Source organism: Aedes aegypti, chromosome 2 (assembly GCF_002204515.2).
Source record: "Aedes aegypti strain LVP_AGWG chromosome 2, AaegL5.0 Primary Assembly, whole genome shotgun sequence".
Classification (NCBI taxonomy): Eukaryota; Metazoa; Arthropoda; class Insecta; order Diptera; family Culicidae; genus Aedes; species Aedes aegypti.
This window is the reverse complement of record NC_035108.1, coordinates 414,364,559-414,388,406: the sequence shown is the minus strand read 5'-3', so window position 1 is coordinate 414,388,406 and position 23,848 is coordinate 414,364,559. Positions and strand designations below refer to the sequence as shown.

Sequence of the window (23,848 nt, the reverse complement as noted above, 5' to 3'; positions counted from 1 at the left end):
AACCGGGATTCGAACCCAGACAGCTTCAGCATGGCTTTGCTTTATAGCCGCGGACTCTGAAACGTTTCGTGTACGTCGTGAAATTAAAGTTTTGTTTATTCCGGCTTAATGATAAATTTTAACAAGTGAGTGATAACAAAATAGGCGACCGATCACGACACGGCTCAATCCAACACTGTCCGCTCTCGACGTCTTTTGCTTGTTTGAGTTGATCCTTCGGTACTCAACTTGGACCGTTACAACTCTAACCACTCGACTAAGGAAGGCCCCTCAATCACGGAGTAGCAACTACAAATTGTACGGTCATTTATGCTCATGCTCACTATTTGGGCAAAAATTTGTAGAGTTACTAAGGTAATCTCCAGAGTAACATACAAAAACGATTCCTGAATTGATTATATCCTTGAATGTGTGAAGTTCACACTGTGACCGTAGGCGGAACTCAGTTAGGTTGCGAATTGAAGAAAAACACGGACACATATGTTACACTGAATGCTGACCGATCAGCAAGTTGTATTTGATAATAATGCATAGTCATAAGCTTAAGGGCGCGCCAAGAGATACAGTTCAATAAATTATTTCACCTTAGTTGATAACGTAAACGAAACTAGTACCAACATTCAAATTCTTAATGGTGCCATTGCTAAGGAACAGTTGTCGCTTGTCCACATCGATGCTGAAGGTGCCATCTTCCACGGTTAGTTTTCCGCTACGGTAGTCCTGGAAAGTGGGCGGCTTCCTGGGACCCAGAATCGGATCTTCGAAACGTAAAATTTCTAGCGCCGACAAATCCGCTACAATTAAAATAATGTAAAGTTAATGAGAGTTCAGTACTAAATCAGTCTATTGTGAAATTACCTTTGAATTCGATCTGCTTGGCCAGTTTCTCTCGAAAGATTGAGCATGTGTCGCCTTCGCACAGATTTAAGTTCACGGTAAATAGCCCAGACCGTTCGATCGGATTTTCCAGCGTGACCATGACGAAAGGCTTAACGGTGAATACAATGTACGGTGCTCCTGGTCGTACTTCTTCTTTCATCTTTTCGGGCGCATCCGTTTCATCGGTGAAACGAATGTTCAGCGTTTCCAATTCCAGCGTATTCTTCAAGTAGCTCATGTTCTTTTCCAAAACTTCCCGTTCATCAAAGTCTAATGTGACATCCATAGCGCTCTTTCCTGGTCCGCCAGCAGATTCGACTCGTTCTCGCACCATTTGAGCAAACGGCATCACACGCTTCATGTACTTCTTCAGGATCTCCTTTTTTCCCAGTTCCATGGAAATGACCTTATTGTCAGGCAGAGCGTTGTTCTTTTCGTAGAGTTCTCGCATGGTATCTAGCACGCAACTTTGCCACGGTGGGAACGACTTGGCAACCCAAATGGTTCCCTCGCTGGGTTTGACCGCAGAGGGAGCAGCAACTGCTTTTCCAGCTTTAACCTTCGTTTGTGAAATGGTTTTCAGACTAACGCGGAACGAATGGGCTGCGTCCATCAAATAGGCGGAGCACTTGATTTTCTTCTCATCAATCGCGCCAATCTGCGGCCATGTCGCCTTCAGGATACTAGTTTGATTACCCAACTGTTGCCAGACGTGTTCGGCAACGTGCGGACAAATCGGGGCAATGAGCAAGGCCTGACGACGAATGAATTCCATCACCAAATCGACGTGCATTCCATTGGAGCCGCAGAGTTCCCTGTATTTGTCACGCGCCGATTGGAACTCGAAGAATCCTGTCCTCAGTGCTTCCTTGTATAACATCTTCTGATAGTATTCGTCAGTCTCCTTCACTTTAAGGTTCATTTCACTCATGAATACGGCATCGTTCAAGTCGTCCAGCGGTCCTTTACGCAACATGGCCTTTGCAGCGAGAGTCTCCTTCACCCATTCGATGAACGTGTACAAGCGAAGGATACCCGCATCAGCGGTGCTTTCCACAAAGTTGGCATCCTCAATACTGTCGCCAGCATCGGCCAGGCAAAGCCGCGTTCCATCGGCACTGAACTTGGCAATCGCTTCGTACAGCGTCAGGAAGTTGCCTTCCGATTTGGACATCTTGGCCGAGTTTAGCAGCAGATGACCGTTGCAGCGGATTCCACGGGGCCACTTGGATGAATCGTTTGGCCACATGGCGACGTGGTTGTACAGGAAGAACGTCAAATGGTTTTGAATGAGATCCTTGCCGGACACTCGCAGATCGACGGGGTACCTGGAATGTATTATATTGATTAATATTTTAATCTGTAAAGGTAGGCGGACATAGTGAGTACGCATTATTATCATTATCTTTTTTATTGAGATTTTCAGCCATAGGCTGGTTCTCTCCTGGAGTAAACAATTAAAGAGGGCTTCCTAGCAAGCACAGCATTCAATAGCAAGGTTTTTAACATATGTGAAGTTTTGCTCTGGGTCAAATGTGTTGGAACAGCTCAGCATCTTTTATAAAGGCTAATAGAGCAGCTTCGCTGCTCGGATCGTTTACCAAGGCGTATCTTATGCTATTTGGAGCAGCATGTTGGGAAGGGATGCTTTGATAGACGGGACAGTTGGTGATTAGATGTTCTACAGTCATAGTTGCGTTGCAACTGGAATATGTTCTTCGAAATAAATCCCTATTTTCCATGTTGTTGGTGTGACGAGTGTGTCCCACTCGTGAACGTGGGAGAACTTGTTGGTCGTGTCGATTGTGAGATAACTGGAAAGTAAGCATTTACAAGAACATGACATTATATTCTTTTACCAGAGCGATTCGTGACCTTTTGGGCTACATGTGAAACACATTAGGAGTATTACAGGGTATCTACTCATTTACAGAAATAAAATTCCCTGATATTTCCAGGTTTTTCCAGATTTCAAAAAAATAATTTCAGGTTTAAGAAAATCTCCAAAATACATTAATGATTGACAATGGTCAAATTTAGGTGATTAAAAATTTATTTTCAAGGATAGGTAGTTTGGCTTCGAAACACTTAAACAAAAAAATCTAACGATAAATTTCAAAGTTGTATTCACTTCAATAAAAAAATATTTGTTTTTCTGTTTGTTCTAAATGCGTAAACAACATACAAAAAATTTAAAGACATCCGGTAACTAAGTAACACTTAGAGAAATCGGGGAAAGAATCAGTGGAAAAACATCTGAAAAATATACTGATTTTTTTTTCTTCATAATAATCTCTGTGAAAATTACTGGAGGTAGTAGCGTAGGAGTGTTCTAGAATTTTCTGGACCAAATTCTGAAGAAATTCTTCTAGGAATCCATTAAAACTTGCTGGTGGCACCCATGGTGGGGTTGTTGGAAGTATTCCAGTTCTCCTTCCCACGACTTTGATCGACTATTTCTTCATGAAAAAGCGTTTTTATAAAAAAAGTAATTTAACAAACAATATTTCAAAAAATTTATTTTTCAAAACCAATTTAAAATTTGTTGGTTGTTTTACAATACACAGAAAAAAAATCCGTTCTCGTATCCGACGTGAACTCGTCAACAAGCAAAAATACACCGTGAACTAGATCATGGTAATTCATGGTGTATTTTTGACCGTTCACGTTTTCCAGAACTCTTTTTTGAGCGTGTAGTTAATTGATTGTTTATCAAACAGTTGACTTTTGGATTAACCTGATGTGTAAAGAATCATATTCTAGTATTCATCTGGTTCGGTTTGTCTCAAGTTCATCGAAAATTAATGGAGCTCTGAAGCTAACATGGAAAGGAAAGGGTTTTGGCAAAAAAGTGACTTTAGTGACCATATTGATTAAAATTTCGTTAGAGATAATAACCACAATAACCAAGCCTTTAAAAAATGACCTGCTAACATAGAAATATACTATTTTTCGTACCTGTTGTAATCGTTAATCTTTTCATACAAAATTATTTATTTCATATGCTCTTGAAATCCAACTGGAACTGGGAATCGTACTTGCCTTTACCATTTAGGCAATCCTAAGTCCCGCTTCCTTGTTTAAATAGGTTTTATTCAGAATAAATTGAATGACTATAAATTAAATGACTGTACAGTAATACCTCGATATAACGTAACCTCTTTATAACGTAACTCGATATAACGTAATTTTTACCTCGATATAACGTAACTTTTTTTTAGCACCCATTTATTTTTCAATTTTTTAATAAAAACATGATTTATGAGCTAGAATAAACATTTTTCAAGTTTCAAACACCAACCAATAATAAATCAAAGCAATGCAAGCGTTTAAACGCTTAATACAGTCATAATATCGAGTGAGCTCAATGTTAAGAACAACATTTTGTCATTGCTGTACATATGCTTACACCATTCTTCTTTATTTTTGCTGCATTTACGCTCCAACTGGATCCAAGCCTGCTACTCACTTCAATTTTCTACGAAAACTTTTATGATTTTTTATTTAGACTATTTGCTTAAGACTACATCAAACTCAGATTACACTTGTGTGTCGCCGGGTCACTTTGCTCAATATAAACTTAACGGATTTCCGTCTTAAGAATTAATTGAGGAATTTCTTCAGAATGTTCCCATTGAATTTCAACAAAAAATGGTTCATATATTCCTCCAGGAATTTCTCCAGAATATGTCTAAGGAATTCCGGATTCTATGCATTTTAAATTCAATGATTGTGAATTTCTCCAATAGTGTTTTTTTTAATATATCATTGAATTTTACTGTACCTTTGATCAAAAATTACACCAAGTAATTTTTCTATAGATTGTTTTTATTACAAATTTCAGGAATTCAATCAAAAGCTGAGCCAGTTCCCTAGTTACTCCAGAGAATTCTCCTAGAATACTGCCGATAATTCCACCACGTATTCATTCAGAAACTTTTCCATTGAAAACCCCTCAAGGATAGTTCTTGTTTTATTGGAGCGTTCTTTGGTTCTAGTGACTTCTTCATGAATTCTGAAAAAAATCATGAGTCCTTGGGACATTCATTCTAAAATTTGGTCAAGAGCCTACCAAAGATTTTATTTTAAGAATTTTACCACAAGCTCCTAATAGCAAAATTATTCAATTTCCTTAATTTCCTGCTAAAAATGTTCATGGACTGCTCCACATTAGTTTGTTTAAAGGTTTCTGAAAGATCTCATTTATGAATTTATTACAGAGATTCTCCGAGTATTTAAGGATTCCTTCAAAGATTTTTCCTGAAAAAAATTCTCTAAGGATTACTGTAATAGAGATGTAAAAATAAAAAAAAAATGAAAATGAAAAGAAAAATATAAAAAATTAGACACGGAAAAAAATCGAACAACTATGTAGGAAAGACTGAAAATGCCTGCTAGGTCAATAATATCAATTCAAGACCCATTCTTCGTCAAAAAATACATATTGAACGAAATTAAGAAAAAAAAAATATTTTACTTCGATATAACGTAACCTCGATATAACGTAACGAAAATAAAAATCGAGTTACGTTATATCGAGGTATTACTGTATATCTCAAATAGCGCTATAACAGCGGCGCAGCCGAAAATTTTATTGATTGAAGAGATTTTGTGTTACAAAAAGGCCATATTCTACCATGAATTACTGGTTCGAAATATTTTCCCTGAGTACAGCCAAAATTCCCTGAGAATTCCAGGTTGATTAAAATTCCCTGATAATTCCAGGTTTTCCAGGTTTTTCCAGGTAGTAGACACCCTGTATTAATCAACCATCGATTGTTTTTATTCAGTACGATGAAATAACTTTTTTTTTTCGCACGGATATATTCTAGCAATATTAACAACTTTCAAATGAAGTCGTCTGACATTATTTTCATTGGATAAAATAATACTTTATACTGAAAACACAAGACCTAGTGAGCGGTTATTCGGTCACTAGGTATTTTTGTGTGTTCCAATAACCGCTCATGCACAAAATTAATCCAAATTTTAAAGAAATCAAACTTTGATTTATAACGTTGAGTAAAAAAGTTAGAGAAAAGTTCAAACAGTGCGAGAACAAAAGTTCAAAAAAAAATATTTCGAAGCCTCGCTAACTTATTTTGGAGGTTGGTTTGTAGATTACAGCTTGAAGATGTCGTTCCAAACGAGATTCCCGGAGATCTTCTCAAATTCCCGGTTTTTCCCGTCTTTCACCCGGTGGATTCAAATTCATGTCTTTTTCCCGTTTTTCCCGGTTCGGTGGCCACCCTGAGGTATGTTCTTAAATGGCCACTTCCCCCAGGGCACCTGGAACCTACTATAAAGTGATCAGTGCATCTAATGGTTCTGAATATGCGGCTGGAAGCATCATTTTGAAATTTGTGGCCCGCTTGGATACAGCTCTAGATAATATATACATGATTAAAAATACATACCTGACTGACCAAAAATATGGAACCAGTTTTAGGGAAATGGTCATATTTCAGAAGATTTTCAAAGAATAATAATGCGTCCGGCGGCATTCAACTACAGTCGCCTCTCCACATCTCGATATCGAAGGGACCATCGAGATAGGGAGAGATCGTGACGAAGAACAAATTTTTTAATAAATATTAGATTGAAAAACAGTCCGTTACCTTTTCGTAAAGGAAATTTTCTCGATTCCCAGGGCATAGAGTATCTTCGTACCTGCCTCACGATATACACATGCAAAAAAGGTCAATCGGCAAAGAAAGCTCTCAGTTAATAACTGTGGACGTGCTCATAAGAACACTAATCTGAGAAGCAGGCTTTGTCCCAGTTGGGACGTAAAGCCGGAAAGAAGAAGAAGAACCTTTGATATTGGTCATATCGACATACAGAGAGAAAATTGGGAACGAAAATTTAACAGCAACACATCCAGATACGGGGATATCGAGATAAGGAGGATATCGAGATGTAGAGAGAGAAATTATATGCAGACTGAAGGGACCTAAGAAATCATCGACATACGGAGAGATATCGAGATGTGGAGAGTCGACTGTATCTATTAGTTCTACTCAACTAGGGTTGTCATGTCTATTACATAAGGGTGACTTTGGGTCAAGGTTTTTACAGCAAGCTAATGCCAGAATAATGAAAACAATGTGTCAAGCTTCAAGAATACGTTATAAATAGCCAATAAATGGTCATAGATTAGTTTTTTGACGTTCCTACTAGCCATGAGATGCATCGAAAGAGGCGGTCAATGTCACCCCCTAGGCCCAATGTCACCCCGCACGGAACATCTTCGGTGTCCGGTGGCCAATATGCACGACTGAGCAGTTTCATGAAACTAGAGATGTACCGAATATTCGGCCGGCCGAATATTCGGGCCGAATATCTCGATTATTTTGATTTTGCCGAATATTCGGTCTGCCGAATAATAAATTCTGTTATTCGGCCGAATAGGCCGAATAGTGACCGAATAGTAACAAAATTAAATAATTAAGAAAAGTTAAAAAAAATCAAAGAATTTATTCAAATGATGATACATTAAAATTTTCGCTTCATGCATTTTATGAAAGGAGTTTGATGCCAAATATTAAAAAAAAAGTGAGAATTTCTCCGAACTATAGCATTAAGCTGACTACGGTGCTGCTCAATACATAAGACATTCTCTGCAAATGAGCCTTAAGCTAACATTATAAGCTTTGCTGATTGTGCAAATATTTCGCTAGGCATAAATCAACAGACAAACATAGGTTTCAACACCAACACGGTAAAAAATCAGCACGTTCGATTGAATAGATTGATCACTTGACTCAATTCAAAACACCAATCACCATGATTTGAAGGGTTCTAGCCTTGGATTTGCTCTACTGTCTCTAGAACTAGACTCTGAAGTGAAAAGTCGTTAATTTTGAACATCATGTCTTTTCTATGAAAGCAAACATTGACAGCTTGTTGTAGAAAGTGATTGAGATCAATTCAACCTCTTTCAACAGATGCGAGTTGGTGTCGAGGTAAGACACTAGACTTGCACTCCGAAGGTTGGTGGTTCAAATCTGAGTCAGACGGAAATGTTCATATTAACTTTTTTTTATTTCAAATCAAAACATGCAACGTTGAATTCAAATGCTGTTACCTTGATTTTGTCAAGATTCAACAGTAGTGCAAATCCAAGTGCAGAACTATTGATAGCATGGTGCTTATTTTTTACCGTGAACCAAATCTATGCGATCAGGGTTGCCACATATACAGATTTATCTGTATATTACAGATTTTTTCGAATATTTTGTAACCAAGAATCTGTATATACAGATTACAGATTTTTTGTACACATACAGATTTACAGATTCTGTATACATAATTCAGCCAAATTTATACAGATTTTATAGATTTTCCAAGTTTGCCTTAAAATATATATTACTTAAAACGATTAAATTTAATTTAGATTTGAAAATTCTGTATTATAATTTCTAATAACTGCTATTTCTTTGATTTGTCATGAAAATCTAATTTCTTCATCAATATTTGGGGATACAGATTAAAAATACAGATATTTTGCTTCAGGATACAGCAATACAGATAATTCAAGAAATAAATACAGATTTAAATGTGGCAACCCTGTATGCGATGACAAACGTTTGGCACTGTATCAATCCATGTCAAATATTTGCCATAGTGTACTGATAGCTTTATAATCATTTGTCTGGGGCTGTAAGGAACCACTAGACTAAATAGTATGACGCGTATGGACTCAATGCTTTTAATTTTAACCGTTAACATATATTAGCACTTTCCATTCTTTCGATATTGTTTGGTTTGAGACACCTGCTCAAGTTCTTCCTTTTAGCATAATAAAGTGGTCTGCAGTCTGTTTGTTCCATTTTTTTTGAAACACTTCCAAAAGTCGGATGAGAAATCTAGTAACGTATATTGGGTTATATTTTAACAAAACATGAGATGGATAAAAAGTGCTATCAATAGAATATAAATCCCTTACTTTAGAAATACGAAAGATCTTTGAAATTTACTGTTTTTGTGATTTCTACAAATTGGTTTCAAAAGCTCAAGAGGACGATCATTCATTTTCATTCATAATCCGTTCAAATTTTCACCGTAGAAGCTTTCCCTACTTAAGCAAACTCGTTTTTTTCTTTATCCAGGATTAAAAATATATTTATATTTTAAAAATATAGTTTTAGAGAAATTAGACGGTGTTATTCGGCCGAATATTAGGATTTTTTTGGCCGAATATTAGGTCATTATTCGGCCGAATGTTCGGCCGAATATTCGTTTGGCCGAATAATAATTTTCCAACTATTCGGTATTCGGCCGAAGGCCGAATAGTGCTATTCGGTACATCTCTACATGAAACTAGACCAAATTTTCCGTCGGCTGCTCCCAGTTGCATGCAAGAATTTTCAAATAACATCTTTTTCAAAACCTATATTGAGTTTTGTATTTCAAAAATTAACTCCAGTTGCATAGAACGTTTAGAATACGTTTCGTACTGCATCCGAACAGTTTCAGATTCCGCTGATATTCGACATAACTGATACTGTTAGTTTTACTATTAGTTAGGCTCTTACTTAAACATGAACTATTATCTTTGGTGTATTTTCACAGCATTCTATCGCTATCAGAATTAAACTGATCCCTGAAACTCCGATTATTAGATTTAACACAGATTGTAGCAATTGTACCGAGCAGCGTTACACCCGCTGGAGATCACTATGGGCGATCAGGTGGCCAATAATCTAAAAAATGACTTGTTCTGATAGGTTCTTCTGGTACATCAAAACATAGTAAACATTTATATTAAGATATTCCTGGAATACTAGAGCTTTCATACAAATCTTCATACACTGTTCGAAAGCTTACTAAAAAGCGATCTTAGAAAAATAAAATGAAATAAAAATTCATACTTTAATTCTAGTAAATGTGGGGACTACGCTGAAAAAACATATTCGAGTTTTTGCTGAAACTTTACACATCCCATACTTTTTTGTCCCAAGTTGAACCAGGCTAAAATTCATTTCCAAGGTTTTTCAAAGATGTAAACTAAAGGATTGCGAAGAATTTAGCTGCACATAGTTGCACTTTTTTCAGTTAGGGCTCATTGACTTTTTCAATATTTTTGCGTTGTTTTCTACAATATCAACTAAAGATAATTTCAGGGGATAAGTGAATATAGCTAAATGATTCACATAATTATTATTATGTAAGTTATGTTATTAATAATGGTTTTCACAACGTTAATTGCATAAGTAGCCTATATGCATCACGCATTTTTTCGCTATAAGCCCTTTTTAAAAGTTGGTCTCGAAAACTTGTTCATTGAAAACAAAATATCAAATTTGAACCACAAAACTCATAAATAAGACATGAGATGGCAAAAATATGTTTGGCCACCATTCTATATGGAAACCGCCCATAGTGGAGATGTGGCAGAAATACCCACAGAGAAGCTGCAAATCTGACGGCTAGCCTGTCAATTGTTAGTTCTGCTAGTATGAGTAAAGTAGAAGATCATTGATGAACTATACGTTTGATCTGAAAGGCATGCAGTTGAGTTTGTCATTAAAATCGCTGAATTTATTAGTTTAATTATAAAAAGCTTCCAAATGAAAAGCCCTGGGCTTGGGATTATATTTTCCAGGGAGCGATGAGTTTTGATGATTGATCGCTGTTGTTAGTAGCTTTGATTAGATATTGGGTGAATTTCAAAGCAATGGCAACCTTTTTATTACAAAATTTAGATTTTGTCTTCTGACCTAAAGATTCTGGCTAAACTACTGCATAGTACGGCTATCACTCATCAAAATTACTTTCACTTCGGGAAAATATAATTTCAAACTGGCGAGAAGATTACAAACTGAGGGTGGGTTAGGAGCACAGTCAGGCCCTTGAATGTGCAATATGGGGTAGTAATTGGGATTGCCATTGACGGTTTGTATAGAAATACCCACAGAGAAGCTGCAAATCTGACGGCTAGCCTGTCAATTGTTAGTTCTGCTAGTATGAGTAAAGTAGAAGATCATTGATGAACTATACGTTTGATCTGAAAGGCATGCAGTTGAGTTTGTCATTAAAATCGCTGAATTTATTAGTTTAATTATAAAAAGCTTCCAAATGAAATGCCCTGGGCTTGGGATTATATTTTCCAGGGAGCGATGAGTTTTGATGATTGATCGCTGTTGTTAGTAGCTTTGATTAGATATTGGGTGAATTTCAAAGCAATGGCAACCTTTTTATTACAAAATTTAGATTTTGTCTTCTGACCAAAAGATTCTGGCTAAACTACTGCATAGTACGGCTATCACTCATCAAAATTACTTTCACTTCGGGAAAATATAATTTCAAACTGGCGAGAAGATTACAAACTGAGGGTGGGTTAGGAGCACAGTCAGGCCCTTGAATGTGCAATATGGGGTAGTAATTGGGATTGCCATTGACGGTTTCTATGAGGTTTTCGAAAACCAACAGGGCGCGTGCACCAGGTTGCGGATAGGAGCAAAGGGAAATCAATAGCATCTACTTAAAATAATAGAGCAAAAAGCCGTTCCATGATTAGGTAATGTTTAGCGATCTTCTATGGTGTTCTAGTACTATAAAATTCTTCACTCACTGGGAATTCTGGCCTTTATAACATCCATAGTGATAAAAACATACAATAATACCAAATAATTAATAAGTAGAATGTAGCTTCACTGTAGTAATAAACGAAATAATATCAATCTTCTATACTTGACAAGGTTTTGAAGACAATTAATGAGTGAAAGAATTACCTATTAGAAAAGCCACATCAGCTAAGGCTATACATATACAAATGTTGATCATAGGGTCATGGCGAGCATTCGGTATGTATGTCTATGACTGATTCTTATCTAATAGGGGCACTAGAAGACCACGCGGACAATTTCGAAACACATTATTTTTATACATCGGTCTTACGATCCGAAAGGCTCAGCTATGCTGTAATGTCATTTTTTAAGCTATTCATTAGTGCTATTTAATTGTTTATTATTCTAACAAAACTAATTATGTAGTTATGTTAGAATAATAAACAATTAATAAACAATAAACAATCTGTACATGATAAAAACAGATAAAGTTTGTAAAGTTGTCACCATCGATTGAATTGCGATCTTTATAGTAATGTTCAATAATTATCAAAAGCTCCTAAAGCGTCGCATCGTGCCATCAGCAGTTCTTAGCATCACTCTCATATTGTTATTACTTTGTTGTTTATTAAATTTCTATAAAGCGATCAGCTCATTCTTTCTTACTTGTACAATTGTTTGGAATTTTAGTAAATCAAACCAAACTTCAAAACTCAAATTAAATTGCTCTCAGCACATTTACATTTTGCAGCATTAATCGCATTACTGTGTCAAGTCTTCTCCAATTTCCTATACCCTACCCCAACCCTTCCTATCATTTCCGATGGTGTTCAAGTGGTCCGCATAGACTATTACGGTCATTACCTATCCCTGCCACCGGCTTTGGACTGACTTACGCTCTCATTGCCCCACCAAACGCTGCAAAATGAAAATGAAAATGAAAAAGCTTCCAAATGCAATGCTTAATTTGTGCATTGAAATTAGGATGTTATCAGGTTGTTATATTCCATGCACAGTTAAACTCTATTTAATTAACTGAACTTAAATCATACTACATTCTAGAAGTACGGACTATAGATGGACTATAATCACAGGACGGTTTTAAGAACGTTGAAAAGGTTGACTAGGAGTCACAGAATTCTTTAAAGCTTTTCCATAAATAAAATGAATTGCTATAAGAACCGTGTTTTCTTGGTCTATGTAACGAGCCGTGCCTACAGCAGTCATGGAAACACTAAACGTTTTCCTGTTGTCATGCAATATTTTTATGATCTTTAATAAATTTCCGAAAAGGTTATGAGATGCTTTCTAAATAGTTTTTTTATTTCTATGAAACATACTTAGCTGATTTTATGACATTCATAGTAATTTCCTAGCGAAACTAAGCAGGTTTCTTAAAAAACAATCGGTAAATTGCTGCCGCGATTGTTGCACGATTCATTGAGATATCTTAATAGATGATTTAGGTCCCTTTGGATTCATGAGTCTTCTCATGGCGTAGGGGTAACGCGCCCTAACTAGAGATCAGGGAGTTGTGAGTTCGATTCTCACTGAGAAGACGTGTAACTTTTTCGCAAAACTTCACATAAATTTGTCCATTTAATCCAATTGCAAACTGTATGTAATGTTTAGCTTTTCGGTAGTTCCACTCGGCTGGTTAGCCGTAAACCATGATTCATAACACTGCGGAACACGTTTTTGTCTCCAGCACCAAAATACCGCTATTCACTTAATTAAGGGTTGCTGAATCCATTGCCGTTTTCAGAAATATCATAGCACGTCTAGTTTTAGAGTTATCGACTGTTGAAAATGCAAAAAATGGCCTTTTTCAGCCAACTTGCATGCAAGTTTGCCAGCTTGTAAGGTAATATATTGGCTTAATTTGCCACAGAATTCAAACTTTATGTGTATAATAATACTTTCGATACGGAAAAGTTATTTTTTGATGGTTCAGAGAATTGTTGTATTTTGTCATATAGAAGAAACGAAGAATTTTGTATGGAGACTGCAAGCATGTTGAAAAAATCGATTTAATCGAAATTTAATCGCGCAATTTCAATCAAATTATGTCTGAAATGAAAGTTCAAGTTCTATTTTGCATGTTTGGTGGATTAGATTACAAAAAAGTTTGATAAATTGTACTATTAATTTCATGTAAACATTGATAAAACCAGTGTTTTATACAACTTTGGCGACCTGTACTGCCGTGAATCGCAAATCAGTCCCATCTGCATTTTCGTCAAAATTGAGTTGAGTTTAGTTTTCAACATATCTTCCGATGCTCTTTCAGCTGCCCTAATGAGATACTAAGTTTTGTTCGGAAAAGGTAGGAAAAAACAGCAAGTCAAATTGTCCCATAATGAAAAGTAATCGCATATCAGTCCCACTACAGGTTTCCGCACCGTGTAACACAAAAATTAACCGTGTTTTGATCATCTTTATATTTTTATAGAAAGATATCATAGTGAAAAGCAAATTGTGAAAGTTTCATTATGATTTGAACATGTTCCGATCCTGTGGAATTTTTTGAATATTCATATGGAAAACGAGTTTGGAAACTTCACAGCCCATTTTCTCAATGCCTACTTTTTACAGATGGGACTGACTTGCGATTCACGGCAGTGTAGCTAAAAATTGTGACATGCTGGAACATTTCTGAGAATGGCACCAGATTCAGCAACCCCAAATCTACTAGAGAAACATAATTCGATCCTCGAGACACGCAAAAATGTCATTTTTGTTACGCTGTGAATTGAAAACAAGGACAAATAATTACTGAGCTGGAACTGCGAACTAAAAAGTTTTCATTTTAATACAATGATAATTTTCCTTTCATTTGTTATTAACAACAGAGCATAATCTTGAAATTCAGATAAATAACCTATTTCCTCAAAATCCAATTTTTTCGAACGCTCATTTCTTAAGAAAACCAGTAAAATTTCTCTACTGGATGATCAATTCTTTAACAATACAAGCTTTTATCTATAGAACATGAAAAAATCTCTAAAAATGTTTAAATATGAGTCATGTTCGGCATTTCAGACAAAACGGCACTGGCAGGTACCGTCAAACGGGGTGACTTGCAACGGCGGGGTGACTTGCAACACATTGTAATTTACAACTAAATTTTACTATAAAACACAATTTTCAATAGAAAATTCGTTTTAAATCAGTGCTTCAATACGTGTGACTCACAATTCAAGTAGGGGCCACAATTAAAACTGTTATTATAAATATGTTCATACAATAAACATAATTCTTTTAAATGTCTAGAAAACTGATACTTGATGGAGGTTCGGAATCGTGACCTGAAAACATGAGACAGATTTAATGTACAAAAATAATACTCTACATGTTGTTTCTATAACTAATAAGTGATAATATGGCGAACTTTATTTTACGAAATTGTACCAACAACTTTTTATTAAAAATAATTTTTATACACATGTACCTATGCGGGGTGACTTGCAACACTTTATTTCTAAGCAATTTAGAGTTTTATAAAAGTTAAAAACTTTTGTGTTAGGTCTACTTTATAATCAAAAGAGTAATAATTCATCAATCAACTACAAACACTCGTTAAAAATATTGTTCAGTTAAGATATTGGACCTTGATGATTTAACGCCTCTTTTTCCCATACAAAAATAGCTCAATTATTTTCTTACAAAAATGTATTCTAAATGTTCTTGTACTGGTTCGAATGCTTTAAATACATGAATAACAATACTTAACAAGTGTGACTAATAAAAAATATCAACATTTTGTTGGAAAAAACTAAATTAGCAGTGAGTGTTGCAAGTCACCCCGCACAAGGACATTTAAAAAATTTCACCTTTTTGATGACTTTTGATATGACAAAATAATTCGATTCAATTTTCTATCATCTCATTCTGTAGGCGAGCCGGCCATTCAAAGTTCTACAAGGAATTTAAATTTTTAGATTACGTTTAGATCATGGTTTTGGTTGATTGAAGTTGAAAAGTGTTGCAAGTCACCCCGTTTGACGGTAAGTTATGAAAATTGCCGAATGTCCTGATTTTGAATCCCCTATAATTACGCCACTGAATAGACGCCACGAGGGATGCAAACTTCGCATTACTTATGATCTCGCCTTAAAGGCCATAGGTAACCGAGTATGTAGTGCGTTGTTTTTAAACAAACGAATGAACCAACAATAAAAACAAAAAAATCCACAAATAATGTTGCTAATGAGGTAATTTTTTTTTCGAAATAGCTATACATTTTGTTAGTTGTTTTTCAATAGTAAATTGATATTTTTTTAAGTTTTTTTTACTATTGAAACATTTAGTTGACTATTGAATTAATCTGATAAATATTGAATGGTATTGTAGTAACTAGTGCATATTATTGATCTGGTTAATTCAAATTTTGGTTTGTCTCAAGTTTAATGGATTTATGATAATCAATGGAGTTCTGGAGGTATCATGGGAAAGTGAGGGTTAAATAACGTGTCAATCCAATAGTTTGCTCAGTAACAACAAACTACATAGTTGGTTACCAATGGCTTTTAGGGCGAGATCATTATCATAAATTTAGCGAGAATTATCGCGAAGTTTTAGAAGCTATTCAATCACTTACCAGTAATCGAACTCCTTCTTGAGCAGATCCAAGTGTGCCTTTTTTATCTTGGTCGATCCCGGTGGCTTGGCTTCCTTGAAGAAGATGTAGTCCCAAACCTCGGCGGTCATATCGGCAGCCGTAATTCCCAGTGGGCTCGGTTTTTCGCCCCGGAAAGAACCACCCTGCAGCAGATGCACCACCGTGTAGAATGCCATGTAGATGGTGGAATCGGACAATGACTCGATCAGCCACTGTTCGTCCCAAGGGAGTTTGGTGCCCAGACCATAGGTTCGCGAACAGGCATATTCATGGAGCCAGTCGAGGCAGTGTTCGAAATTCCGAGCGACCTCATCGTGGTAAACTTGCATGGTATGAAGATGGTCGGTGGTAGTTTTCTGCCACTTCTCCTCGCCGTAGTTGATGTACCACTGATTGCACAGGGCAACAACACAAACATCCCCCGATCGGGACATGATCGTTTTCTCGGGCTCGTAGTACACGTCGGCTTCGTTACGATCGACCAGATATTGTTTGAGGTCTTTCTTTACGTCCTGAACCTTCTTACCCGCATGTTCACCGACTAGCAGGACTCCGTCGTAGAATCCTTTCAGATAGACAAGCTCCTTAGCTTCTTGCAGCTTATCGCGATCGTTCTGGCTTTGAACCTTGAATTTGTCGTAGGCATAAACTGCGCTCAGTTTTCCCAATCCGGGCACTTCAATGATGGGAATAGGTTCGAAGGGCAAAACCATCTCATCCGAAATGGAGTATTTCTCCCGGAAGGCAGCCTTTTTCTGCAAGTCCAAAAGAGCTGCGTAATCGTCGGGAGAATCCGACGGAACAGATGTGACAATGCCAGTTCCCTTGTCTTCCTTGATCGACAGCATTGGCAGCGTGTAGATCACTTTATTCGGTGTCAAAGGAGCTGCCAGAGGGAGCCCCATAATCTCCTGTCCGGTCAGTTCGGCAATTTCCTTGACTTGGCCTTCAACAGCAGTAAAGCCCTGGTAAGCCATATTCCGAGCTGCACGTCTGGTACAAATCCAAACCTCTCCGTTTCGGGTGGTTTCGAAAGCAATGTACTTGATGTCCGGATGAACCCAACAGTTGGTTTGTCCGTACATGGTTTCCGGTCTGAGAGTTCCACAAACTAGATAGACAGCTGTTTTTACAGATGCCAACTTAGCTGGAAGCATGCCCGTCACCTTCATCTTAACCAAGGTATACTCCTGTGGCCCGACTCCTTCTCCGGATGATCTATCGTGGTCCATACAAGGTTGTCCATCCTTCGGCGAGTAAATGGTGTGTCGTTTGCCGTACATAATCTTGCCACGGGCCTTCAGATGATTGAACTGCCATCGAACGAACGAATCGAAGAACGGATTGGCATCCGTCGTGATGAATGTCCTCCTCCAATCGATGTGACACCCGATAGCTTTCAAATCTTGAATGGCCAACGGAGGGAAATATTCCAGCCAGTGTTCTGTATCGGCAAACTTCTTAATCTCGTCATCCTTCAAGCCCAGGCTTTGCATGATTTGCCACTGGTATTTCGCAGCTCCTGCCTTAGCGACGGCTTTGCTCTTCTTGCCCTTGCTTTTATCCTTCGGTATGACGTCTTTCTCCTCAACGACTTCCACTTCCTTTTCCACCGGAAATACAGGTGGACATCCAAACGACTCCATTTCCCGTTTCAACTTATCCGCACAAGCCTTAATAGGCATTCCCGTGCAGTGGAACCCAAAGGGGAACAGCACCTGTTTTCCCTTCAGTCTATTATACCGGACAGCAAATTCCGCCTTGGACAGGGAAAACGTATGTCCCAAGTGCAGCCTTCCGTTCATATAAGGGAACGGAAACGTAACGAGGAACTTATCCTCCGAACTTTTCCGCGGATTTTCCGCAGCGTCGTTTTCGTGCAGCTTTTCACGATCCCATCGCTCCTGCATCTCCTGTTCGATCTTCTGCAGGTATTCCACCTTGAAGGTCCCCTTCCGTTCCATGGCCTGAAAAATGCAGCAGGAAAATCTCGATTAGGGGGAGAAAAAATACAACACGTAAAACTGCATCCAGATTGCATCACGCCGTTTGTGATGCATTATCAAACAACAAAACATACCATGATTACTGTAGTGTATTTGAGCAGCAAACGATCGAATGCACTTCCTAGCACAAGTTTAATCCAGGAAAATCAACAGAAAAGTATCCGCATGGAACTTTTCGTACAAAAAATTTCGGAAAAGGCACCCAAAAGCACACACGTCGCTCACTGATCAGCGCTTCCACGGTTCTGCGAAACGATCTGACAGCCGGAGCCGGTTGACAACTCGACATATCAATGACAGTCACCTGTGGCTAGACCGGTGAACCATCACTTTAGCGCTCTAATTTCGAGCAGATTCCATGCAATCAGTGAGGGCAGATTTTGTGTTTTTAAGGCCGGTTTGCTACTGACAAGAAATTTGCAATTTACGAATCCTATAAGCTATGCAGAGCAACTGTATAAATAATTTATAATATAAGGATCATTTCAACAAGCTTTTAGTTTTAATAGGGGAAATTATCAATTTGCCCTGTAAATAAAACACTATACTACACTAGTGATCCTATATAGAGATATAAACGGAAGTAAAATGAAATGATTTGGCAACAGACCAGCAGTGCTGATTTTGCTCGGCATCGAGAATAATATTGTAACACGGACATGACTTCCTCATTGCTAAAAAGTGTATTTTGTTTCGTTATAGATCTTTAAGCTACAAATCCAAATTAATAAACAGTCAAAAAAATCAACAACTAAAAATCGCATTGACAAAAATTTAAAAAGAAAAATATTTCATATTTTTGCTTCATGCAAAATTACTTTTACCGAAATAATTTCAAGCGCATTACATTACTCTTCAAGAAAAGTTCAAAACAAACATAACGCATGTTCGTTTGGCTCACACTTTGACAGTTCTCGCTGCACGATTGGCTCACACTTTGACAGAAATGTCAGCTTCCGCGAATCTCTCTTATAAAGGATTACTAAGGCTGTGAACCGTTTCACCTGTTCGTTTAACTATTAGTTAAAATTTGACATTTCGATAGTTATTTTCCCCTCAAATGGTTAAATTGAACATCGCGGTCGACGCATTTGAGCACTGACAGTCGAGTAGTTATTTCAGAACAATGTTGACAGATGGTTAGTTATTCTGTTGGTAGAGCCAGCAAACCTTGAACCAAGAAAGCGAGCAACCAGAAGGGGTCGTCACCACTTCCTAAGTTCACTTATATATACCAGAACTAATCCGCTTTCGCAGGGCTTCCTTCAACTTCAACCGGCTTTTCGGATTTCGGATCGGTGTCAAAAATATTCGAAGTCTCAAATAAATTTGCCTAACGCAATCTTTATTAGTGAACTTCCATCGGGGTCCGATCACATCCGATTGAGAATGATTTCGGTTGGTGCACCCACCCGACCTAACTCTTCACTGAACATTGTACACTAGCGATGTCTAACTTGCTACCTACCTACGCGCGCACGCGACAAGCTGTTCGCTCTCGTTTTCTTTATTATGACAGCTGCGCTCTTGCTCTCGCTCTCTATTTATGTTTCGGGGGGTGTTGCCAATTACACCGACTTTCATTATACCGACAATTTACACCGTACAACAAAATAATGAAAAATTAATATTCCAATACGTCCCCTTAATTTATCATTTTTATCAATTCGCACATTTTGTTGAAACGTGATTTCATTAGGGGTTTTGTAAACATATCATCAATCTGATCTTCACTTCTTATGTATTCTAACACAATTTTCTTCTCATGAATCAAATTTCGTACATACATATACCGCACATCAATATGTTTTGTTCGTTGATGTTCCCTCGGCTCCTCCGAAATCCGAATGCAGGGTATGTTGTCTTCATATATGGTGAAGGGAATGGACGAAATTCCAACCTCTTGTAGCAAATTTGATATCCAAACACCTTCTTTACCAGCTTCACACAACGAAACCAGTTCTGCTTCCGTCGACGATAATGTCACAATCTGTTGTCGCTTGCTCTTCCAGGACACGATGTTACCGTACACCAGGAAAACATTTCCAGAATTGGACTTCCGTTCTTCAATATCGTTCGCAAAATCAGCATCTGCATATCCCTTGAGTGGTTCGTCATCCTTCTCACGAGAATAAACCAGGCGATACGTTTTCGTTCCATGGAGATATCGAAGAATCCTCTTCAACCCAACCCAGTGTTCGTCTCCTGGCATGCTCTGAAATTGGCTCAAAATACTCACAGCAATGGTTATGTCAGGCCTTGACATTAATGTCAAGTATTGAAGGCAACCTAACAGTTCTTTAAATGGTTTATCAGTACACTTTTCTGATCTCACCCATTTACAGTTTAAGTCCATTGGAGTAGATGCCGCTCTGCAATCTTTCATACCAAACGTATCCAGTATCTTATCAACATAGGATTGCTGAGAAAGCTCTATTGTACCTCTTTCAAGATTTCTGGAAATTTCCAGTCCTAGGAAGTTTTTAACGTCCCCTAAATCCTTCATCTTGAAATAGTCCGAAAGCTTTTCTTTGATCCATTTTATACCGGATATGTTACTTCCAAAGAGCAAAATATCATCAACATATAGTATGATAAACAAATCTTTCTCGGGACATTTATAAAGACATGTATCACTGTTCAGCCTTTGAAAACCAAGTTGTGTTACAACTTCATTGAAACGCTGGTTCCAATTCCTTCCAGCCTGTTTCAAACCATAAAGACTTTTATTTAACTTACATATCTTAACAATTCCATTTTCGTCCCGTGGTAGTTTCATATACACTTCTTCATTTAGATTGCCATTAAGGAATGCAGTTTTTACATCCATTTGATGTATTATCCAGTTTTTCTTAACTGCAATCGAAAGCATTGTCCGAATAGTTGTCATCTTTGCAACTGGAGCAAAGGTATCACTGAAATCAATACCAGGGCGTTGCGAGCACCCCTTTGCTACTAGCCTTGCTTTATACCGGACTGTTTCTCCGTCTTTGATGTTAAAAATCCACATGGAGTTAATGGCTTTATGCCCTTCAGGCAATTCGTCAATCAAAGTCCATGTGTTATTTTCTTTTAAGGCGCAAAGTTCTTCATCAATGGCTTGTTTCCATTGATCCCAGTCAGTTCGTTTACGCAATTCATCAATATTCTGTGGTATATCACCTGAACCATTCAAGGAGAGGGCAACAGTTTCATAATCTCTTAGCCAGGCAGGAGGTCTAATGGTTCTCTGGGGACGACCTTCTTGCTCAGGAATATCTTGAAACTCATTCTCAGATGGCTCTCCTACACTCATGAAATCATCTTCACTATTTTCATTTAATGGTAAATCATTTTCTACTTCAATGATCTCAAGTTCAGGTCTTTTCTCCACCTCACAGAAATTGGGATTCTCTTGTAATTCGTCATCAACTTTAGGGAAATAAAAATGATGTTCATCAAATTTGACATCCCTCGAAACCATGATCCTGTCAAAGTTTTCATCCCATAGTCTGTATCCGTTCGGTGCATATCCCATCATACAAAGACGTCTACTCTTCTTATCAAGCTTTGTACGGTATTCCAGGTTCACATGTGTATATGCAATACACCCAAAAACCTTTAGTTTACTGACATCAGGTTTCACTCCAAACCACATCTCATAAGGTGTTTTTGGAACAGATAATGCACTTGTGGGACTACGGTTCAATGTATATGTAGAAGCATACAAAGCTTCTCCCCAAAACATAAATGGACAACCACTCTCATGTAGAATCGTCCTTACTTTTTCCATTAAGGTACGATTCATTCGCTCACTTACACCATTTTGCTGTGGTGTGTAGGGAGCAGTGGGTGTCATTTGAATTCCTCTCTCTCGGCAGAACCTTACAAATTCTCCACCAAAGTATTCACCACCGTTATCTGTACGAAGCTTGGCAATGCGAAGATTGAAATGAGCCGTTGCCATAGCCTCATATTCCCGAAACTTGTCCAGGACTTCACTTTTATACCGGATTAGATACACTACTGTAAAATGTGTGTAATCGTCAATGAACGAAACAAAGTATCTACAACCATCATAGGTTTCTTCCGGTAATTGACCACAAACGTCAGAGTGAATAAGCTCAAGTGGTCGGTTCGATCTCGGAGTGATCGAGTTATCAAAAACCTCTCTGGTTTGTCTTCCATAAATACATGATTTACATGCAAATGGGCAATCAGACATGGCAGATAGTTCTACATCCAACCTCTCTACCATATTGTCTTTCACAAGTTTGTTTAAATTTTGGGCTCCCAAGTGTCCATACCGAACATGCCATAACTCGGCATCACTAAGCATTTTACTTGCAAATACCTTATTTGCGTATCCAACAAACTCAATATCCAAGATATACAAACCATTGACTCTCTTTCCAGTAAGAATCACCGTTCCATCGTTGTCCAAAATTTCAACTCCACCATTCCTGAATAAGACTGCCTTCCCAGTGGACTCAATACGCGAAACAGAGACAATATTAAAGTTCAGATTTGGAACGAAAAGAGCGTTATACAAATGAACGTTGAAATTTTTATTTGTCCGCAAATTTACATTTCCGGCTCTGCGTGTTCGCATCATCTCCCCTTCTTTAGCCGTCTCGATGTTCGCAACATAGTCCCACATCTCGTTGAACATTTGTGCATCGCGGAACATATGATTGGAGGCTCCCGAATCTAGCAGCGTAACGCCGCCGAAAGTGGGCGATGGAACCGGCAGTCGCTTGAAATCCATTTGGAACACTCGGCAGTCGCGTCTGAGATCAGGATTCAGCTCATCGAGGGGAATACGCACCATGAATGCACCATTCTGTCGTGTTACCAGGGCAACATCGCGTTTCTTGCCCCCCGGATGGGTATGGAACGTCGGCTTCGATGCTTCCTTTCGGCGACGCGCTTCCCGACAGTTGCGCATCTTGTGTCCATACCGTCCGCATTGGAAACATTTCAGGTTCCGGTAATTCTGTTGTGGTGCAGTCATGGCAACTAGAGATGGTCCCGGCATGTTCCGCTTGGTCTTGCCCTCCTCAGCATCCAAGAACACCCTTTGCACTTGTTCAAGTGACATTGTGTCGAGGTCGTCCCTTCGCAAAACGGAAAGAGCTCCAATTAAATGTTGGAATTCATCAGGAATAGCGACAAGTAAAGAAGTTAATTTTTCAGTACTTGTAATAACCTCACCCATGCTTTCAAGGTCCCTAATTATCTCTTGGTGGGTTGCAAAAAGTTGCTTCAAACAGGTAAACTTTCGTGACTTCAGCGAAAGTAGTTTCGTTCGAAGCCCAAGCATAGCCATTGGGCCACGCTTCATAAAAATCTCTCCTAGCCGATCCATTATGTCCTTCGCATAAGCACAATGCATAATGTGCCCCATCGGCTCATCATCAATTGCAAGCAACAGTTCATTAACTGCCGCATCTTCCTCCTTAAGACGCGCTTGCAATTTGTCTTTCCTCTCAGTCTCTGCTGCGGCTGAGGCACCAGCCACCGGTTGGAAGAAATCTTCTTCCTCGGGAGTCTTCTCGAGGGTATGCAACAAACCTTCAAACTTGAAGTGTTGCTCCATCCTTTTCTTCCAAAATGGGAACGATTTTTCGTCCCCCTTAAACAAAGGAACAATCACTCGTTTGAGACGATTCTCCATGTTTGTAATCTGAGGTAAACCTCCTGGAAGAAAGTATACTCACTGATCAGACTGTCTTAGAACACCCAAAAATCTTTGATCAAAGTGCGTCCCACAGAAAAGATGGTCTCCGTCT

General features: G+C 38.2%; 1 protein-coding gene across 1 annotated transcript; it reads right to left on the bottom strand.

Moving 5' to 3' along the window:
* Positions 1 to 479: 479 nt before the first annotated feature.
* LOC5567972 (leucine--tRNA ligase, cytoplasmic) lies at positions 480 to 18,344 on the bottom strand. The gene is made up of 4 exons (XM_001657744.2): positions 18,152 to 18,344; positions 16,051 to 18,038; positions 859 to 2,207; positions 480 to 794 (listed from the first exon to the last, which is right to left on the bottom strand). The coding sequence occupies exons 1-4, from the start codon at positions 18,152 to 18,154 to the stop codon at positions 586 to 588; spliced, it is 3,549 nt and encodes a 1,182-aa protein (XP_001657794.2). The 5' UTR covers positions 18,155 to 18,344; the 3' UTR covers positions 480 to 585.
* Between the last annotated feature and the right edge of the window lie 5,504 nt (positions 18,345 to 23,848).